The following is a 19,807-nucleotide window of genomic DNA, read 5'->3' as shown; positions in this document are numbered from 1 at the left end:
CCCTCTATGTTCGGTCTAGACCTTTAAACTCACCTCACCAACACCATTAGTTCCTCATAATGCAGAAAGTTATGAAATCTAGGTGGGGCGGTAGATCTTTCTCCTATCTGGTACCCAAACTCTGGAACTCAATGCCCCTTCAGTTAAGATATTTGAAGGACTAGACCAGCTTCAGGAAAAATGTTTAAGATTGGTTTTTCCCCCTGTACCCAAGATGTTTAAAATATACTTGCCACATTTTGTGAAGATTTACATTGTTAAGTCTGGTCTGACAGTGTAGCTGACTGCATTATTAGTTTATGTTATGTTAGAAAAACCCAAAATATTTAGTGAAAAAAAAACAAGTGTTAAAGTGAAATTATAGTTAGGAGAAAACGTCAGTTTAAATGTAATGTTAGTCAATGTATGTTGATATTTTACTCATTGGAATAAAATGAGGGAATTGGCATTCTTTCCCCTTAACCTTCTTAACCACCTTACTCTCCTTCACTTACACCAGAGAGGAGAGAATTCTGAATGGCAGCACGAGACAGAGACGATGGAGGTGAGTGGCAGGAGATGGAAAAACAAACAGAGAAATGAAATGATAAAGATACAAGAGAGGAAAATTATTGAAGTTATACAAAATACGTGCACAAACAATAAAGCAGTGGTGACTACATTGTGATATGAACATCACAGACTAATGGACAGTTATTTTCTAAAGGAAAAATCTTTGGCCTATGGATTACTTCATATTCAATGTGGCAAGGTGTGCTGCAGAGTTAAGATTTGTGTTATTTCACTCACCTATCATCGGCTGCAGGATGCCTTCCAGTGCCCTGACGAGCTGCTGATAGTTCTGAATGGCTAAGTCGCTGAGCACTTGCCTGTATTCAGCAAGATCAAAATTAGTGAGGCAGTGATCGTTCTGACGAGGTGTGTTGTGCTTCATGAAACCCTATAATCACACAATAAAGCAAACATTTTCAAGTATCCAAAACTCCCCGATACTACATAACAGATGTAAAATATGTGAAAAAAAATAAATTCTGGACTAGGACAAACTGTAGAATTCTCGTTGAAGTATAACTGCAAACCAGCTAGAAGCATGTGATAAAAAAAACCGTTTACAGGTACTGGTTCATGTTGTAACACTTTTTTGTGTGCTCATGAAAGTGTGTCTAGCCGTTAAATATTAGGCCCAAGGAGTAGAGACTGTCATTATACCACTAATGATAAATGACGTCACTTTTCAAGTCCTTCTCTCCCCATTGTAATAATTATTGGTGAGGAATGAAGCAGCACTGTACTACACAGACCACTGGCACTTTTATATGTTCTTGTAACATTGAATGTGTAAAGACTCTTCAATATCACATTTGCCAAAGAAATGCCTTCTGGCTCATCGTTAAAGATTTGAGAAGAGGATTAGCTGAGTACAACTGGGATCAGAGGAACAAACTGATTCAGAAAAGGACTGACCCATTAACATTTTTTTTTTTACAAAAGTTATCCCTTTTTTCTTGAGCTGAGACCGTACTTCAAAATGCTCTTAACCTGACTGAACTAAAACACAAGGAGTGTAGCTCGGTGATGACGGGTAATCACTGTACCTCTTCTCCACTGTACTGCTTCAAGCAATGCAGGAATCGGCAGGTATTGGAAAGCCAGAATGAGACTGTTTCAAAATCATCACCTCTTTTCTGAAAATACAAACAGATGATACAATTTAAAGGTAAACAGTGCAGTAGTGTAGCTATAATGAAGACTAGTATTAAACATAGTAACATGTGAATACAACGCATAGCACTTACTGATATAACAGAATTTACCATTGGAAGGCTAGGGGCTTCATAACAGGGTTTTAGCAAAATAGACAGCTAATTACCCTCAGGAATTAATCGGAGACTACCAGTGGTACTCTTAGGTTCCCCTTAAATATTATGAATTACATGCGTAATCAGTGAGCCCACATCCGATTATCCTAGTAATTCCACATTTCCCCACAGCTTTTCTTCCAGGAGATATAGGGCCTGAGTTAGAACTTGGCAGAAGGGTTACTCAGTCACAACGGTGACGGATGTCCTGTCCGCAGAAATCTAAATCCGATTATATTCAGTGGGAATCAGATTTCGGCAGGAGGGATAGCCATCACTATTTGATGAAGTAACCCGTCCACCGAGTTCTAAACCAGGCCCACAGTCTGTTTGGAGGAAACGAAATCTAAAGGAGAAAAACAAATGATTTTCTCTAAATCCTCAAACCTTGTCATTCTGATGGGACCGGTAACAGGGGTTACTGGCCCCATCAGAGGTATAGGGCAACTAGTAAATAGGGTAAATCTATACTGCATTTCAAAGAAAAGGTATATGGAGGTTTCTTTTTAATATCACATCACTGGCAGGACATTTTCACATTCAAACATAATACACAACAACATTTGTGTGGCTTCTGCTTAAAAAACGAATATGATTCCCCCCCCCACACATGCAACATAGTCAGTGGACGGTAATTTTAGAATGGAGGGAAGGCAGGCGGAAGACACACTCACACTCATTCATTCATACACACACGCACATCCATTCACAACACTCATCAACATTCAAACATACACGCATGCACCAAACATTCATTTAAAAAACACACACACACACACTTACCTTCAGCTCAGAGTTCCAAGCGGGGGGTTGGGACTGCTGCCTTCCCTCTCTTGCAGACCTTAGGTCAGCCAATGAGGGAAGGCAGCAGTCACAGAATGGGATGGGGTCAGTGAGTCTTCTGACCCCACCCCACGCTGTGACGAGGCGTCACTGGGTGCTTCAGGGCTTAGCCCTGAAGCACCCAGTTCGAAGTCAATCGATGACGCTTTCCCTTGCCACCGAGGGGAAGGGCCTCGAGGGACATTTGCTGAGCTGAGGAGGTCACGCCCATAGAAGCTGTGACCTCTTCAGCCCAGCAAATTTCAGCTCAGGCAGCCAGGAGTCTGTCTCACTCCTGGCTGTCTGACCTGAAAATGAAGAGTGTCTGTCAGGCTGACCTTTGCTCGGCCTGACAGACACTCTTCTTGAGGGGCAAAAGGGGAGGGGGTGGTGTGGCCCCTCCGCCCTAAAGGACGGGCCGCGGCTGAACATAGTGGATATTGGTTCTCATCTACAGACTATGATTTGCCTGAGTACCAACCGCCATATCTACTGGTGTCTTATTTATTATCATGTAGTGTATTTTTACATATGTTTTGTTCTGTTACTCTTACTGTTGATTAATGTACCAGTAAGTGGGTTAAAGAATTGTGCCATGAAGTCATGTGATACACTTCAGAAGTCTCTCCCCATTAGATCCTCTCCTGTTTACACCTCTTTGAAATTTGGCACTCACATGGCAGAATTGGAAAATGTAGATTAATAGTGAATAATACAGAGATCGGAAAAAGCACATTAAAAAGAGAGGGAAAGAACAGTAAAGACTTTGTTGAAACACCTCAAAATAGTAGACGGATGGGAAGCATTATTCATCCCAGACTGAAAGTTAGAAGTGTTAGCACAAAACTAGCCAGTTTTGTTTTGCCAATGCTGTTCCATTGCGGTTATTGGCTTTCCAAATGCTGGATGCTTTTGAAATGACCTGCATTGCAAAAGCCAATAGAGCCCATCTCAAAGTAGAGATAACATTGTCTTCTATACTTTATATACTGGCAAGATGGCCGCCACTTTGTGTGATGCAACATGATGGCACAATTGCTGGACATCTTGAAAGTAGAGAAAAACAATATTTTCATACTTTCAAGATGGCCATCATGGCGCATCACACAATGTAACAAAACAACTCTGCAGCCACCCTAATAAGACAGAAAATAATGTAACAACATGGGGCCATTTCAAAATATGAAAACACTGTTTTCTATCCTTTCCAGGTGGCTGGTGGGTCGTGTTACTACAGTGCACTGAGCTATGTGGCAGCTTCTTCTTGATTTGGTCAATGGTACTTTCTCCCACAGACCCGATCACGAGTAGAAACAGTTTATGCTATGTTATGCAGTTCTATACAGTGCACTATCACCACGAAGGGTATCCTCAGATTAAGCAGATTTGAGTCTAGGCAAACCTAACATCTAGTGGGATTAGTAGGTCTTCAACTTCTTGTGGAATTCAAGAAATGAAAGGGAGGCACTTATATGCAGTAGCTGGTCATTTCATGCTTCTGGAACAATGTAGAAGGCTTGACTGCAGATCTGATTTTTCAAATGCATGGAATTTGTGGTAGTAGGAGTCCAGGCAAGTGGAGATGTCTGGAATGTTTGTGAAAGCAGATATGGTTGTTGAGGGATGCTGGGTGAGTGTGTTATGTAGTGCCTTGAATGTGTGGGTGAGGAGTTTGAATTGAGATTGTTAGTGAATGGGGAGCCAATGAAGCTCCTTCAGATATGGTGTGATGTGACTGCGGCATTGGAGGTTGGGATTGATTCTGGCCACTGAGTTCTGAATGGTCTGCAGCCTTCTGGTCTTCTTTCTGTAGGGGGTTGGATGGGGTTTGGCTGGGACACTGCAGGAGATTCAGAAGGATGAGGCTCGCAGCATCTCCTCTCTCCAGAGTCATAAAGATGCCAACTGTAGCAGCTATGAAGGCAGTTTCCATGCTATGGTTGGGTCTGAAACCAAACAAGTGTTGTTGCTGGTTGAGGTATTCAGTGAGATGCCTGTTGATGATTTTCTGTAAGACCTTGGCTGGAAACAGTAGAAGGGCAATTGGTCTGTAGTTGGTGAGCTTTGAAGGGTCCGCAGAGGTTTTTTTCAGCAATGGGAGGACAGTTGTGTGTTTCCAAGCATATGGGAAGGTCTTCCATGACTGCTCTTGAATTGGGGTGGGTGTGGTCTTCATGTGGAAGTTCAGGTCTCCGAAGAAGACAGGTGTTCCATGTTGGAGGATGTGGTGCAGCTGATAGTGTTCTTGTAGATGATGGTGATTCTGCCTTCGGACTTGTGAAGTTATTCTTGCCTGGAAATCAGTGCCAATACAGTGGTCAGGCAGGTTTGTGTGGGGAGAAGCAAGTCAGGGGCATGGTCATGCAGCAGGTCCCAGATCTCTGTGGCATGTCTGGAGAGTGCGCGGGTGTTGAGGAGAATGCATAAGAGTGTGGAGTGTTCTGCAGATGGTTGCAGGACTGTGTGAGAGAGTGGAGTGCTGTTGGTGTGGGGAGTGTTGGGTGAGGGTAACAGCATGAAACTTTGCAGGTAGCGCAGGAGAATGCTCTTTCAGTAATGCATGGTGTGATGAAGCAGCAGTCTGTAGCACAGAGGCAGGGGCTGAGGGTGCAGAGGGTCGTAGCATGGTAGCGGTGAGGGTAGAAGACCAGGGTTCCTGGAGCTGGGCGCGGTCAAAGCACAGATGGTCTTGCCTTTAGTGGGCCTTTGGCACGTCCACTGTGTGTCGATGCTGCAGCAGCCATTAATTAGGTTCTGGGAGGGGACAGGAGTGATGTCACTTCTTGTGCAGATGGGTGATGGGAAATCCAGTGAAGTCACTTCCTGAGCAGATGGATTGTAGGAAATCCAGCAGTCACTTTCTGTGCAGATGGGTGATGGGAAATCTAGTGATGTCATTTGCTGGACAGATAGATGATGGGAAATTAAGTGACAAATGGGAAATCCAGTGAATCCATGATATGGTTAGGCTTCAAAATGCACTGCCAAAATTCCAGTGTTCTTAAAATAGCCACAAGGCCTTAGCCACTTATATCATCCTGGAAGTCCAACAAACAAATGAAGTCATCAAGAGTGAATGCTTTGTCAAGACACAGTGATGTGTGTAATATGGTATTTAGCCCAACAAGAAGGCATGGCCAACTCATGATGATGCAAATATGATGATGCAAATATGCTTTCCTTGAGTTCCAACACTCTGCCCTGTTTCTAGGTCTGACAGCACTATGCTAATATGGAGGAAAAGTGGTTCAGCACAAGGAAATGCAACATTGGCCCTGCAGTCCTTAGTAGTTACTGGAAAACACAGCCCCAAAAGTAACCTCCCCCAAGCATGCTGGGCAGCACTAAACATCAAAGCTCCTCACTCAGTCCATGCCTCATGGAAGTGACCCTATTTCTATACTTTCCTTGACACTCAGAAAAGAAGCACATAAAAAAGCCAAATATTCAGAGAGATAATGATTTACTATTCTAGTTGCAATCCTCGAATATTTGAGAGCAGTGTTTCTTTGTTAACCTTGCTGTGCTTTCGGTAAATAGCCCCCAAAAAATGCCAGCACTTTTTTGAGCATGCTTGAATTGTTTTTGCATGTATACCAGAGACTCCAAGGCACTGCAAGATGAGAAGCTCAAATAGATGAACACAGGCCTGTGAGGGGCTAGGTGACTCAGACGTTTCTTCTCATGGTTGGTAAGGCGAGGGGCTAATGAGCAGTATTTGCTCAGAGTTACAGGGGACTGAAACTTGAAGATCTCAGGGGCCTATGGGTCTGGAAGTCTTTTTTAAAAATGTATTTATTGAATTTCATAAAAGATTAAAAGAGTAACATTAAACGTTGTGCCACAGATTCATTACATGTACAGTGCTATTATCCAATCATGACACCCTCCCCTCCCAGGTAGGTAATAGGTAAATATTACCATGGAGCAAGTTAGAATCGGCATGAGGGGGCAAGGCTTAGACTGGGCGCAGAGCTTGATAGGGTGAAGTCTAAGCGGCAGCTCCATCTCACTCAGTGGTTTTGCTGTGCTCAGCAAAAGAAGTCTTGTCAGAAGAGGCTGTCAGAGGGGCATACAGGGGCATATATATGTATGAAGCGCATTCCAAATATCACGAGGTCTGGACATGGGAGGAAGTAGCTCAACATATAAAAACAGTTGCTCATTATTGTAAGATCAGTAAGCCAATTCTTTGAATTTCAGTGCCCTCCCACGTCCCAAGCAACAAGTGACTCTGCGTTTAGACAATAACAGAGCAAGCGCTATATATTTCCTGAAACCAGCCTCAAGCTCGCCATCATGTCTGGAAAGCACCAGAAGTGGGGTCAGTCTCAGGGCTTGTCCCACCATGAGGGAGAGTGCAGCACCCACCTCACACCAGAAGGTTTGCACTAGCCCACAGGACCATGCCAAGTGCAGGAAATCATCTTCGGCCCTCCCACATTTGGTACACCCATCATCTGGTCAAAGTCCATATCTATGTAGACGGGCTGCAGTATAATATATCCTATGAAGAAATTTGTAATGGATAATGTGGAGTCTATTACTGGCAGCTACCTGCCCCGTTTGCACACAACAATATTGCCAATGCTCGCCCGAGAGGACAGTCCCAATATCTCCCTCCCATTGCACTCGAGCCCAGCCCTGTGAAACAGCATATTTCGATTGAGCAGTGTGATATAATTAGGAGGATTAGGCCGGCTGCCACTGAGAGCAAGAACAACTGCAACAAACCTTGGCACTCAATTCCTGATGGGGGACCTGAGCTGCAGGCTACTTTGTGGCGAATTCCCTGTGAGATGGGGTGTGCCCTTGTGACCTGTGGGGCACATATTTTTGTTTTGGTCGCAGTGTCAAGTGCAAGTGGGTACGTCAAGTTATGAAAGGTGAACTGATGCACATCTGTCTCGCCTATATAGAATTTGGGGCTGTCTGCCATTGAGATCCAGGGCCAGATTAGGAACCCAAAGCAGCCCTGGCAAATTTTGTCAGACCAGTCCCCGTCTGGTCTGCGTAGGGTGCATAGCGAGCGTCTGGCCACTACAATGAGACTTGGGTGAGGGAAATGGGGGGGTTGGGTCTTGTCGCCCCCAAGAAAATTTGGGCAAAAATGGTGTATCCTACAACACATTTCAGTTGTATTCGTTTTTAAACCATAGTAAATGATGACTTTACAGTGCACCAGGATACAGCAATCTTTATTGGGGTCCTTCAATAATTCCCTCACCTTCACCCTCTACCAGTGCCTCTCATCTCTCCATAGCCCCTCTCTCACATGTATCTCATTTGTTTTATAGCCCCTATTATGCCAGTGTAGGGTGTTGGATCACCTTGCATCACACACACACATACAGAGACAGTATGTGTGTAAATCTGTATAACAATGTTGACAAAGGGGACTACAAGGTGTAGGATTCACATGTCATCCATACAGGTAGGCATTTTCTGGGAGTGCTTGGTCTGGGAAAGCATAAACTCAGGATTCAGAATGTAACACAGTAGTTAGGGCTGACTTTACTAATATCAATTTATTTCTACACAAACAATCCCTTTTAGCAGCATTAGGATAATCAAAGACTGAGGAAAAACACATAACTTTCTAATCTGTATCATGCAGTTTGCATGCAGCTCTTTGATGGCAGATCATAGCTCACTGTGCTAAATTATGATTGTAACTTATGAACCGCACAATAATAGAGGGAGCTCTGTGACAAAAGCAGTATCCCCCTGAGCATTGCACATAAAATACTTTTATGGAACTGCCACTAGACAAAACCCAATCTCTCTTCAGCAAGTACATTAATCTGTCGCCCAAGTTATCTTGGCTATTTTATTGTTGCCTTAAAACTTTTGTATCTGCAAGGAACTGTGCAGTGCTTTTAACCCTGCTACACTACTACAACCCTGGGCTCCCAGCAAGAACAACAACCCCGCCCACCCTTCCAGCCTCCTGGGGAAATGCCTGATGCCTGGTATTGCCAGTCCAGCCTTGTTGAGATCTGGCTCTGGGAGAAGCTGCGGTGCGGAGTCTGGTGAGGAACACTTCCTATGGGAAGGCTAGGTCTGCCTCTGTCCCTCTATTATAGTCTGGCACGTAGCGGCGAGGCAGGACCTGTCTTTGGACAGCTCTATTTCTCACACGCTATTCCTGGGTCTCTGATCATAGGGTGACATGGGAAAATCCGATGGTCGAGAATCTAAAATGCATTTTGATATTCACTAGAACTCCATAATAACGGACACCGGGTTGGGTCCCTCTCAGACTGACCCCCACCTTTAGCTGACAGACATGGGGGCACTCCTAGGGATAGAATACAGTCTGACTCCTACCTAATCCAAAACGGACTCCATGAGTGCCAGGGTAGATGCCATCACCCACAAACCTGAAAAGCACGATGGGCGACTTCAGGAGGCAGAACAACACATCAGTGGTTGAGGACACAATGCCCTCTCCAGTGGATTTGTTATTTAACATGAAGAAGGTGCTCAAAGTGGGAGCAGCAAAAAAATGAAGATTTGGAGGAGAGATCCTGTTGCAATAACCTTCGCATAGTTGGTGTACCCGAAGCAGCAAACACGGGTAAACCAGAGATTTATGTTGGAAGAATGTTAACCACTCTCTTTGGGGTTGACTCCTTTTCGTCTCTTCCCATCATAGTGTGTGCTCACCACACACTATTCACTTGTCCCCTGCCAGATGCTCCTGCACTCCTAATTATTGCCTGTCTACCCAACTTTCGGGACCATAGCATTGCCCTCCAAATAGCTAAGGAGAAACATACACTGAACTTTGACGGAAATACAATATCTTTATTTCCAGATTTCACAACTGCAGTTCAGGAGGCCTGCTGTAAGTTTGTTTCAATCAAGCACAGACTATGCCAAGCTGATATTCCGTATGCCATGCTCTACCCGGCGTGTCTTAAGATTTCAGTTAATGGCAAGATCACATCTTCAGGTGCAGGCAACAAGTGTCAGACTTCATGCGCAGGCATCTCTCCAGTGACCATGAGAGGGCACGGCACCTGCCCCTTCTAGGGCTACTTTACCAGCTGCTGATCTGGGCTGACCCGGAACCATGGGTGGGACCATGAACTCTGACCTGAGTATATTAACACTACAAGGACCCGAAGGTTTTGACGTTCATGCTCCTTAATTGTCCTTTGGTTACTCCTGCCATTGGACACATCATCTCTAAAAGCAGGGGTTTAAAATACTTTCCCCGGTCACCCTCACCCTGACGTGGATGAACCCTAATGGCTACCTGGCTGCATCCTACAGGCTACCTCTTATTCACATGCTTGTTTTTTTGTCTTGTTGTTCTCTGATTGGGGCTTGCTGATGAGTTATGTATGTTGCAGATATTTTAAGGGTTATGTTTGGGGAGGCAGCATATTTCTGATCAGATTGGGCTGTCAGTGTGGGCTGGGACTTAGAGGATTGTTTGTGTTTGTATGGTGTGCCGACTACTTTAAAATTCACATTGTGGAGTATTGCTGTCTTGGTTCTCTTGCCTTATCCCCCGACATGCGCTGCATGTGCCTGCTTGCCCCGTCACAGACAGATTAACGTACAGAAGGCGAATGCCACCGCCTTGCAGATGTCCTGCAAATACATCACATGGAATACTACGGGGTGGGAGACCTGTGCAAGCACAGGCATATAGACATGGCTCCCAAGTTGCTCTATTACAAGAGACTCACCTGGTTACTGCTGCTGGCATGCCTTTTGCAGATAAATGGGCGCGTACAGACTATTTTCCATATAGTCCTCATACGCTCGTGGGACAGTCATTCATAAGCAAGGGAGTACCGTATATACCACGGGGATCGTTATCTGATGCACTGGGTCGTAACACAATTGTGTGGGGGAAAGAACTATCCCATGACATTACGATTGTCAATTACTATGGGCCGACCACTGTTGACCCCACTTTCCTTGATAGTCTCTGGGGCCAAGTTACCTCAGTAGGTATGTCGTTGCTAATATGGGGTGTGTTCTATCTGTGGATATGGATCACTTGCATATACCGCCCACCTACTGCAGCACTTTCTCCCGCCATTTCCAAGATATTATTGAGCAGCACCCTTTGCTTGACGTTTAGAGAGCACATTATCCTATGGTAAGGGAAGGCACTTTCTACTCCGGGGTGCACAGAGGCTGGTCGAGGCTGAAATTACTAGCTGGTTTCCAAGGGGGTGTGATCCTAGGTACAGGAGGTTGTATATCCTGTACATACATACTCTGACCACTCTCCAGTCCTACTTGCCGAATCCATACCAATCCAGACTTCCCTCAGCACAAACTGGCATCTGTCCTCATGCTTGTTCCTGGATCTACACTTCAGAGAGGAGCGTAGGCAAGACAACTTTGATTTCTTCACCAGAAATACTGGTTTGGTGCCATTGATAAGTACAATTTGGGAGACCTTCAAGGTCACAATGAGAGGGTTGTGCCTAGCTAAAAGTGGGGGAGTTTTGCACTCTTTGTGAAATCACCTTGCCTGCTTGGAAGGCCAACTTAAACAGTTAGAGCCTCAGATGGGAGACATGGCTGATCCTTGTGTGACTCAACAGACCAGGGTGGTTCTATTGGAATTTTATGAAGTGGCTAACGGAGAATGCCTTTTTCTGGGAATGCTATTCTCTAGCCGTTATGCAACAGCTAGAGAATGTGGGGAGATAGAGCGTTCAGTGCACACTCTGGTTACCATGACCAGGTGACATTTGGGCACCAATACTATTCTGGGCATTTGAGATGTACCACCTCAGCTACACGTGGACACACAGGATACCCTCCAAACATTTTCCTCCTTCTATAGCTCCCTTTACACTTCTAAGTCGGGAGACCCCATTGATGTGCACTTTTACCTAGAAGATGTGTTGTTGGGCTGTCTAAGGGATACACAAAGGAACGTACTAGCTCAGGGTTTTACTGTTGATTAGGCATGGGACCCTATACATCAATTACAGGGTGGTAATTCGCCAGGGCCTGATGGTCTCCTGGCCAATTTATACGCAGTGTGTGTTGATCTCTTGGCATTAGTATTGGTTTCTGCCTTTCAGGAGGCAAAGATGGAGGGACCATTCCCTCCTTTTATGCATCCAGCCAAAGATCATTACATTGCTTAAACCTGCTGACCGATGGGAGTCCTAAACGCCAATGTTCTTTATTCACTGTGATGTTAAACTCTTAGCCAAATCGCTTGCCAACTGCTTATCTCCTCTCATGTCATTTTTGGTTCACCCAGATCAATCGGGCTTTATTCCTGGCTATTTCACCTTCTACAATATGCAAACTCTGTTCCCGGTACTGCAGGACATAATCCCGATCTGACCATGGTGGCAGTCTTTGTAGATGCTACAAAAGCCTTCTTCTCCATAGAGTAAGACTTGATGGTCCAACACCGGATGGGCCTACCCAACACTGTCATGGATTGCGCTCCTTTACTCCAATGCTGTTTTTAAAGTTCGCATTAATGGGGCGATCATCTCTCCTTTCGGAATCACACATGGCACACATCAGGGCTGCCCTTTATTGCCCTTACTTTTTGCTCTGGTGGTGGAGCCCCTCGCTACAAAGCTAAGACAACACCATTATAACTACACGCTACGATACACTAATCGGCATCTTTCGATATCTTTATATGCTGATGAGAATACCCTTTTTTCATGCAATCCCCTCTTAGTCTAAACGCTAAACTCTGAGAATTTGTAAGGTCCGGCAGGCTCTCTGGCGTTCAGATAAATTGTGAGAAATCGCAGATTTGCCCTCTAACACTGGCTACTAAACTGTTTTCCATTGCAGTGGTGACGGACCTCAAGTATCTGGAGGCTGTGATATCTTGGGATGGAGAGAAAGTGATCTGCTCCAACTATGGCACTGCACGGTCTTCCCTTTTCGATCCATAACTCGTTGGATCTCTCTCTCGCTGTCGGGCCGTATTGCCCTAATGAAAATGGTAATTCTGCTGCAATTCTTATAACTTTTTTTTTTTTTTTTAAATATACCTCAGCCATTATCTTGCTCCTTTTTCCAAACGCTGAAAACTCAATTAATTTGGTTGGCACAGGCAGGGGAACAGCCAAGCTTGTAGTGGAAAATTCGGACCTTACCTTTCTCAAAAGAGGAGATTCGAAGTTCCTTATATGGAGCGGTACTATTTAGGCGCTCAGGCTCACCGTGCCATCCACTGGTACAGACCCATCCGGCAGTAGAACACGGGTACGTGGCCTTGGTTCCTTCATTCTCCTTTCTGGGCACCTCCTCATCCATCCTCACCCACCTAGTAGTGTCTCCACGGTGGCATGTACCTCAAAAGCATGGGATGGTTTAGGGCGCAAAATGCGTATGACACACTTCTATTCTCCTTTGATCCCTCACACTCATCACCCATTACTGACAGTCACTCATGAGTCTTTACGCAAACCTCAGCTCAAACGTCATGGTTTCAAACAGTCTGACTGAGACATAACGTTAAGGCAGTCACACCGGATTTCCCGGCTGAGCTTCCTACTCTTAACACCTTGCAGATCATGCTTGATGTATATACAAGCCTTGGATCCAGGATCAGGAATTCCCACTTAGTCACATGTGGATGAGAGTTTTGTGCCCCCTGGCGTAAGTGCCCATAGCGAGATCAGTGAGGCAGGATGATGGCACATTTTGTCCCCGGACTGCCAGAGCCTCAGGTGCAGCCATCTAGACTTCTATTGACTTGAAGACATTAGTCACTAAGCAGCCTTCTACATCACCACAAATAATGTATAACATAAAAGGGTGAAAACTATATGTGTCGGACGCAGCAGCCATACATACCTTACTTGCACTATCATGCCTATTATTTTTTATTTTTAAAGTACAGAATTCACATTGAAAACTGAAGAAAAAGTTTGCTTTTAAAAGGTGCGCTTTAAAGCAAGAGTAGTCGCTACACTGCATGCAAAGACACATCCAAACAATGTCAAAAGCATATGGTTCCTTGGACTAGTAACTGAACAGCAGAAAAGCATAAACGCGGAACTTGTGCAGGTTTAGTTTCTGGGCTCACCTATGTTGCAAAAGTTATTGCATTTGTTTGATCCACCACTAGATGGCACCAGTTTCTCAAGTGGTGAGATTAGAGTCCAAACAAATTGTGCAGTTTCACTTTATGTCCGGAATGTGATAAAGGTCTGGCGCAGCGTCAATTTAGCACGAAATTAGTAAATCGTGCAGGGCTGACATCCGTCCACATGGAAGAAACCAACGAAACACAGGGAGAACAGGACTGAATTGACTGATATAAATATGTAACAAGAGTTAACAGTCAGTGGCGAGTCATGGATATCTGGATTGAGACTGTACATTTCACAGTAAGAGCACTCAAAGAGCATGTCTGTCCTACACAGGCACAATAATATAGCAATGCCCAGGATTATCTACATTATAGTATACGAGTTTGAAAACATCTAGTTTGGGGGAGCATTTATTAGATGATTGTTATCGCGTCCCGAATATACTCACGTGCCCTAACGTCTGTGCTTCCAAGAGCCCTGCACCCCTCGCTGTTCGTGGAACTCTACCCACACAAGTGCTACTTCCGAAGCCTCAACCAGTTTGTATTTATTTAGGGCTTTTTTGCGCTAACCAAACTAGTTCCTCTGTTTCGTTAAGCTTTTTATTGGTATTCGATAGTATTTGATCTTTGCCTTCCATATACGCATTTGTCAATCAAATATTTTTAAAATGTATTAGATGAAGGGGAAAAGGATAAAAGAAAAGCGGAGGGGCAGGTTAAAACCTATGAAAACCTTTAGAATAATGTGTTAACGTTAAAATGAAAATCGGCAGGTATCTTGCTTGAAAGAGGGTAAATAAAGGAACTACTGACCATATCATAATGGTTGCACATTATTTTCTAGCTCTTCCTCGTGTGAACTCTTCGTGTGAATTCATCTCTCAATTGGTCTCAGCTCCTACTTACAGGTCCACTATTGGATAGTGTCCTTTCTGGTCATAACCATAGCTGTCAAGTTTTCAGATTGCTTATGTGTGATATTTCCATGGTTTCAATTAACCTATGAGTGACATTCAACTGCCAAATGTGTGACACTTAGAGTGACAGTTGTTCACAAGTAAAACAAAGCAATGTAGTCCGTGGAAAGCGATAAAAATAATATATTCTACATTTGTGAGAAAAGATCTTGAAACCGCAGGAAATCCTTAGAAATGGAAGGACACTAACTTACTGCCCCTATTTTAAAATAATGACTTGGAAGTTCACAGTGTTTTCGGTTGCAGGCTAAGACCTCATAGCACTATAAATATACATTATGCATTCTCCACTGCACCAACCAGGATTTAATTCTGTTTCTCTCTGATTACACGCACATTCACATACATACATCGCTGCAGAGATTACATTAACCAACTGAGATTTCATATCGTAAAACAGTGCAATAATGCAAATCCAGACGACGGTGAGCAGGTAAATTCTAATGTCTGAAAATGTGCAAGTTTGCTCTCTGCAATGGTGGGTAAAACAATATCCCTCCACCACTGCAGGAGTAACAGACCAGCGTGCAATAAATGTGAGCTCGCACAGGGAGGTTAATGATGTGTGATGTGAGTCTGTCCCCGTGCTTGCGGCCGTGAGAATGCAGACTGACATATACTGGAAAAACAGACTGCATGCCTGGGTCAATCGGTATCATGACATGGGGGAAGAGAAAACGGCGCCTTGTTTAATATTGTACCAGGATGCACTGGGTCGGATTCACGTGGCCCAGGGAGGCCGGACCAATTCGTTTATTCACTCAATAAAACTAATGTTGCAGAAGCTGTTTGGCAATCAGTAGCCTAGCAAAACTCACACTGCCCAGCCCAGCTCACAATGACTCACAGACAACACAGATCAATTAAAGCCCACTGTTTATAGAAATACTGCAGCACCTCAGTGCACACATCTGCAGCAGGTGCTGCAATATGAGTGACCAATGCATTTTAGTGCAGTGAGGCGGACACCAGCACAAAAGTACATTAGTCTCACCCCTGATGTATGGTACTTGGCAGGGCTGCATAACAACGTTCAATACGATAAACTGGAATCCATGCTCTCCTTAAGTGAGATGTGGTCCTTTTCTGAAAGTTGGTTTTCATTGTATTTTTGTTTCCATCAGCCTCAAATTTAAACTTTCTGGCTTCACTTTAGGAACAATAGTACATTTCTGGTTACATTGTCCAGCTCATCACTAAGAGCTATCATTCATGTTTCTTCATGGAAAAAGGCTTAAAGTTCAGTTTAAGGGTCTTTTGATATAATTCCCGCTCCTGGTCATCTCTAATCCACTCCTGTACGTAAATCAAGGAGGCGTCATGAATCATCACACCATGGTCATATATCAATCATGCGCATAGGTCATTCATAGATCATACATTGCTGTTAGGTAATAAACAAGAGTTTACACATCTCACTCCAGTCCTGTCATCTGCATTGCCTCCTTTCTGGCAATTTTCCTGCTAGGCAGTCAAATTCATTTTTTTCAGGTCTTCAGAATATTGTTGGTTTACCATGCTTGTGAGGGGGTTAGCCTCTTACTTCTGCTTAGGTCCATATTGTTACCTAGTATGCTTTAGTGCCCTGCCGTCCGTCTGGCTGGTCTGGGCTGTAAGTGCTGTGCTCCGCTTACTCCCCCTCCGGCCCATTAACCCCGCTGTGAGGCATTCCCAGGTGAGTGACCTTTTCTTGGCACACCGCCTTACCAGGTGAGCTGCCTCACAAACAACTGTCCCCCTTTTTTCCATCATGTCTCCAGGCGGCTCCTCACCTGTCAAGTGTCCCCTCTTTTTAAAAAAAAAAAATTATGTGCAGCCCCACAGGACCATGACTGTCCATAGATTCCACCAAAACACACCCATCCTTCCTTGGACAGGTACACCTGTCAGGGCGTATAACTCTAGGCGTCGCAGGTGGATTGGGCCATGCCCGATGCTCTCAAGACAGTTCACCCTGCAGCATTCACTGACTGCAATATTGAGCTTTTTCCTGGGGTTGTCCACCGCACTATTAGACATGGCCCCATGCCATGTGAATCTGGGGATAATTTCGGACCAGATTATGGTTGTGTTGCCAAATGCTCTTGCCACCTTTGTTAAACCCAATCAGATATTGTTAAAGAGATCCTTTCTGCCCAAATTGCCCCCCATGTGTATGATCAAAACCTCTGGGAGTTTGGGCATCGCTGCGCACAGTCTGTCCAGAATCACAGAAAGCTGACCCCATCTCATTCCTGGGTAGCCCCACCATTTAATGTCTGTGTCTCTTGGGCCTCCTGCTAGTCTGCCGCTGCTGTGGTTCCACCAAGCTTGCATTCTATGGATAAACGAGTGCCGGCCACACACACTGTTCTGGGCTGAGCCCCTGTTAAGGTAACCATAACACTTCTGTCAATTGTAATTGTGGTAGGACGTGACCTGTTCATAGCAAATGTGGTTGTATATACCTTTTGTAATTGTTGGAACACCATCTGTCCAACTCCTTGATGCCAGCTTCGGGTAACCCATGCTCTGGTGCTGTTGTGGACGCCCATATCCTAAATGAGTGAGACCCAAGCGAGTAGGGGTTATAACCTGCATGACCCAGGGCTTTGCGCATGACTGCTGTCAACTGGTATCTGCTTAGCATCTCCCTGTACCTGTGCACGAAGAGAGCACCCACCCCACTAGATCATATTGCCAAGTAATCCCGTCAGCAACACACTGAGCAGTAACTTGTATCCTGTAAGCAACTGTGCTGTACCCACGCGCCCTCGCTTAGCTGATCGGTTTTGGATTTCCTGAGAAGCAAATGGACCTTTTCCGCATCTGGCCTAATATTGGAGACCTTCAAGCAAGCCGATCCCGTGTCTCTCTTTGCTGGGGACACTAGTTTGCTCAACCTGAATACCCCATAAAATGCAGAAGTAAAGGCCGCCCTGAAGGTGAGAACTCAAACGGTTGTCTGCCACTATCTCAAGGGTGTTGATTATTATGATCAGCTTTTCGAAATGTATGTGGAGGCTTGTGTCATGCTTTTTCCCTTCAAGGTATTTCCAACCTGTTGGAAATGGCCCTTTTTGCAGGGTTATCCCCAAACCTTTTGCCTTCTTCCTCCTATTTTTTCAGGTCTGTTTTTGCTGGTTTATTGTCTCTGCTCACTTTACCACTGTTAATCAGTGCTAAAGAGCACGTTCTCCCCATGTAAATTGTACTGTGGATTGGTTTATCCATAATTGGCATATTTGATTTACTAATAAGTCCCTAGTAACGTGCCCTAGAGGTGCCCAGGGCCTGTGAATCAAATGCTACTAGTGGGCCCGCAGCACTGGTTGTGCCACCCACATTAGTAGCCCTGTAAACATACTCAGACCTGCCATTGCAGTGTGTGTGTGTGTGTGCAGTTTTAAACTGTCAATTCGACTTGGCAAGTGTACCCACTTGCCAGGCCTCAAACTTCCCTTTTACTACATGTAAGGCACCCCTAAGTTAGGCCGTAGCTAGCCCCTAGGGCAGGGTGCAGTGTATGTTTAAGGTAGGACGTATACTAGTGTGTTTTATATGTCCTAACAGTGAAATACTGCCAAATTCGGTTTTCACTGAACAAGGCCTATCTCTCTCATAGGTTAGCATGGGGGCTGCCTTTAAATATCTTTAAAGCGCAGATTCTCTTTGAGAGCAGATACAAATGTGGAGTTTAGGGCCTCTGAGCTCACAATTTAAAAATACATCTTTTAGTGAAGTGGGTTTTTAGATTGTTAGTTTGAAAATGCCACTTTTAGAAAGTAGGCATTTTCTTGCTTAATCCATTCTGTGACTCTGCCTGTTTGTGGATTCCCCGTCTGGGTCAGTTTGACAGTTGGGCTGTTCACACCTCTCCTCTAGACAATGACACAAAGGGGGTTGGGGTGTCGCCTACATATCTTGATTAGCCATCTGTGCTGGAGGGGAGGGGAGGAGTGGTCACTCACACCTGAAAGTACTGTGCCTGCCCTCACACGATGCCACCTCCGACCCCCTGGTGAGTGTCTGGGGCCTGGCCTGGACAAGGAAGGATCTTGCAAACACTTGAGACTTTGCTTTGAAGTTTGCCAACTTCAAAGGCAGAACTGGGTATAAGAAGAAGACCCAAAACCCCAGATTGGTACAATCTTTCTGGAATCAAGCGGAACCTCTACCCAGGAGAAGAGCTGAAGGAGGAGTACTGTCCCTTTGCTGTGCTGCTTTGCTGGACTGGTCTGCCGTTGCTGCTTCTGCCTGAAAAGAGTGCAAAAGGTGAACTTTGCTGTATGTCCTGCTTGAGGAAATTCTCCAAGGGCTTGGAGTAGAGCTTGCCTCCTATTGGAAGTCTCAGGGACACCAAAGACTTCAGTTTCCTCGACCTGCAGCACTGGGAACTGTGTGTTTTGTGCTGTTCAAGAGGAGAAACCACCGCGACGCAGCCAACGACGCCGGTGGCCTGCACAGTGACCTGCCGACGCCACACGGAGTCGCATTGCCCCACTTTGCACCGTGACCCTGGTCTCCCCGACGCCATCATCGGACGACTTCACTGAGCCGCTGCTCGCACCGCGACCTGTGGGCCCTGCACTCCGGCATCGCCTGCTCACACCGCAGCCTGTGCATCCCAACGCCGCTCCTGCTGACACCGGCGCCGCTGCCTGCACTGTTGCCTGTGGACACCGCTTGTGAGGTACACAAAGCACCATCCTGTCCTGCGCTGCAGCCCTGGTCCACCGACGCCAGCACCATCGACTCCTGTGTCGTCACCAGGCATCCTGTCTGCACCGTGGCCTGTGGACACTGCTCGTGAGGGTCACAAAGCACGTCCCGTCCTGCATCGCTGGCTTGGGCCTACCACCGACAGTGCTTCAGCAATGACGACGCCGCTGCCTGCACCGTGACCTGTGGACAGCGCACGTCGCACCGCCCGCTTCACACCGAGCCCTGGTCGCACCAACGCCGCTGGATGCCGTCACTGAGCCGCTGCCTGCACCGTGACCTGTGGGCACCGCACGTTGCATCGTCCCACTTAGCACCGCAGCCCCGACACCATCCACGCTGGTGCACCTGAGTTCATCAGCCTGGAGTTTGATCTGCAACGTGTGTGA

The 19,807-nt window shown here is 45.5% G+C and overlaps 1 protein-coding gene across 4 annotated transcripts in view; it reads right to left on the bottom strand.

Moving 5' to 3' along the window:
* Window positions 1-19,807, bottom strand: part of MYO5A (myosin VA) — a 571,522-nt gene that overhangs the window by 42,043 nt on the left and 509,672 nt on the right. For all 4 annotated transcript variants that reach the window (XM_069222454.1, XM_069222456.1, XM_069222457.1 and 1 more), the window contains 2 exons: window positions 1,596-1,685; window positions 790-940 (listed from right to left, as the gene is read on the bottom strand). In XM_069222454.1, the coding sequence (XP_069078555.1) occupies window positions 790-940; window positions 1,596-1,685 (241 nt within the window). The remainder of the gene's footprint in view (window positions 1-789; window positions 941-1,595; window positions 1,686-19,807) is intronic.

This window comes from Pleurodeles waltl, chromosome 3_1 (assembly GCF_031143425.1).
Source record: "Pleurodeles waltl isolate 20211129_DDA chromosome 3_1, aPleWal1.hap1.20221129, whole genome shotgun sequence".
NCBI lineage: Eukaryota > Metazoa > Chordata > Amphibia > Caudata > Salamandridae > Pleurodeles > Pleurodeles waltl.
Note: the sequence above shows the minus strand (reverse complement) of the source record. Positions and strands in the feature narration are given on the sequence as shown.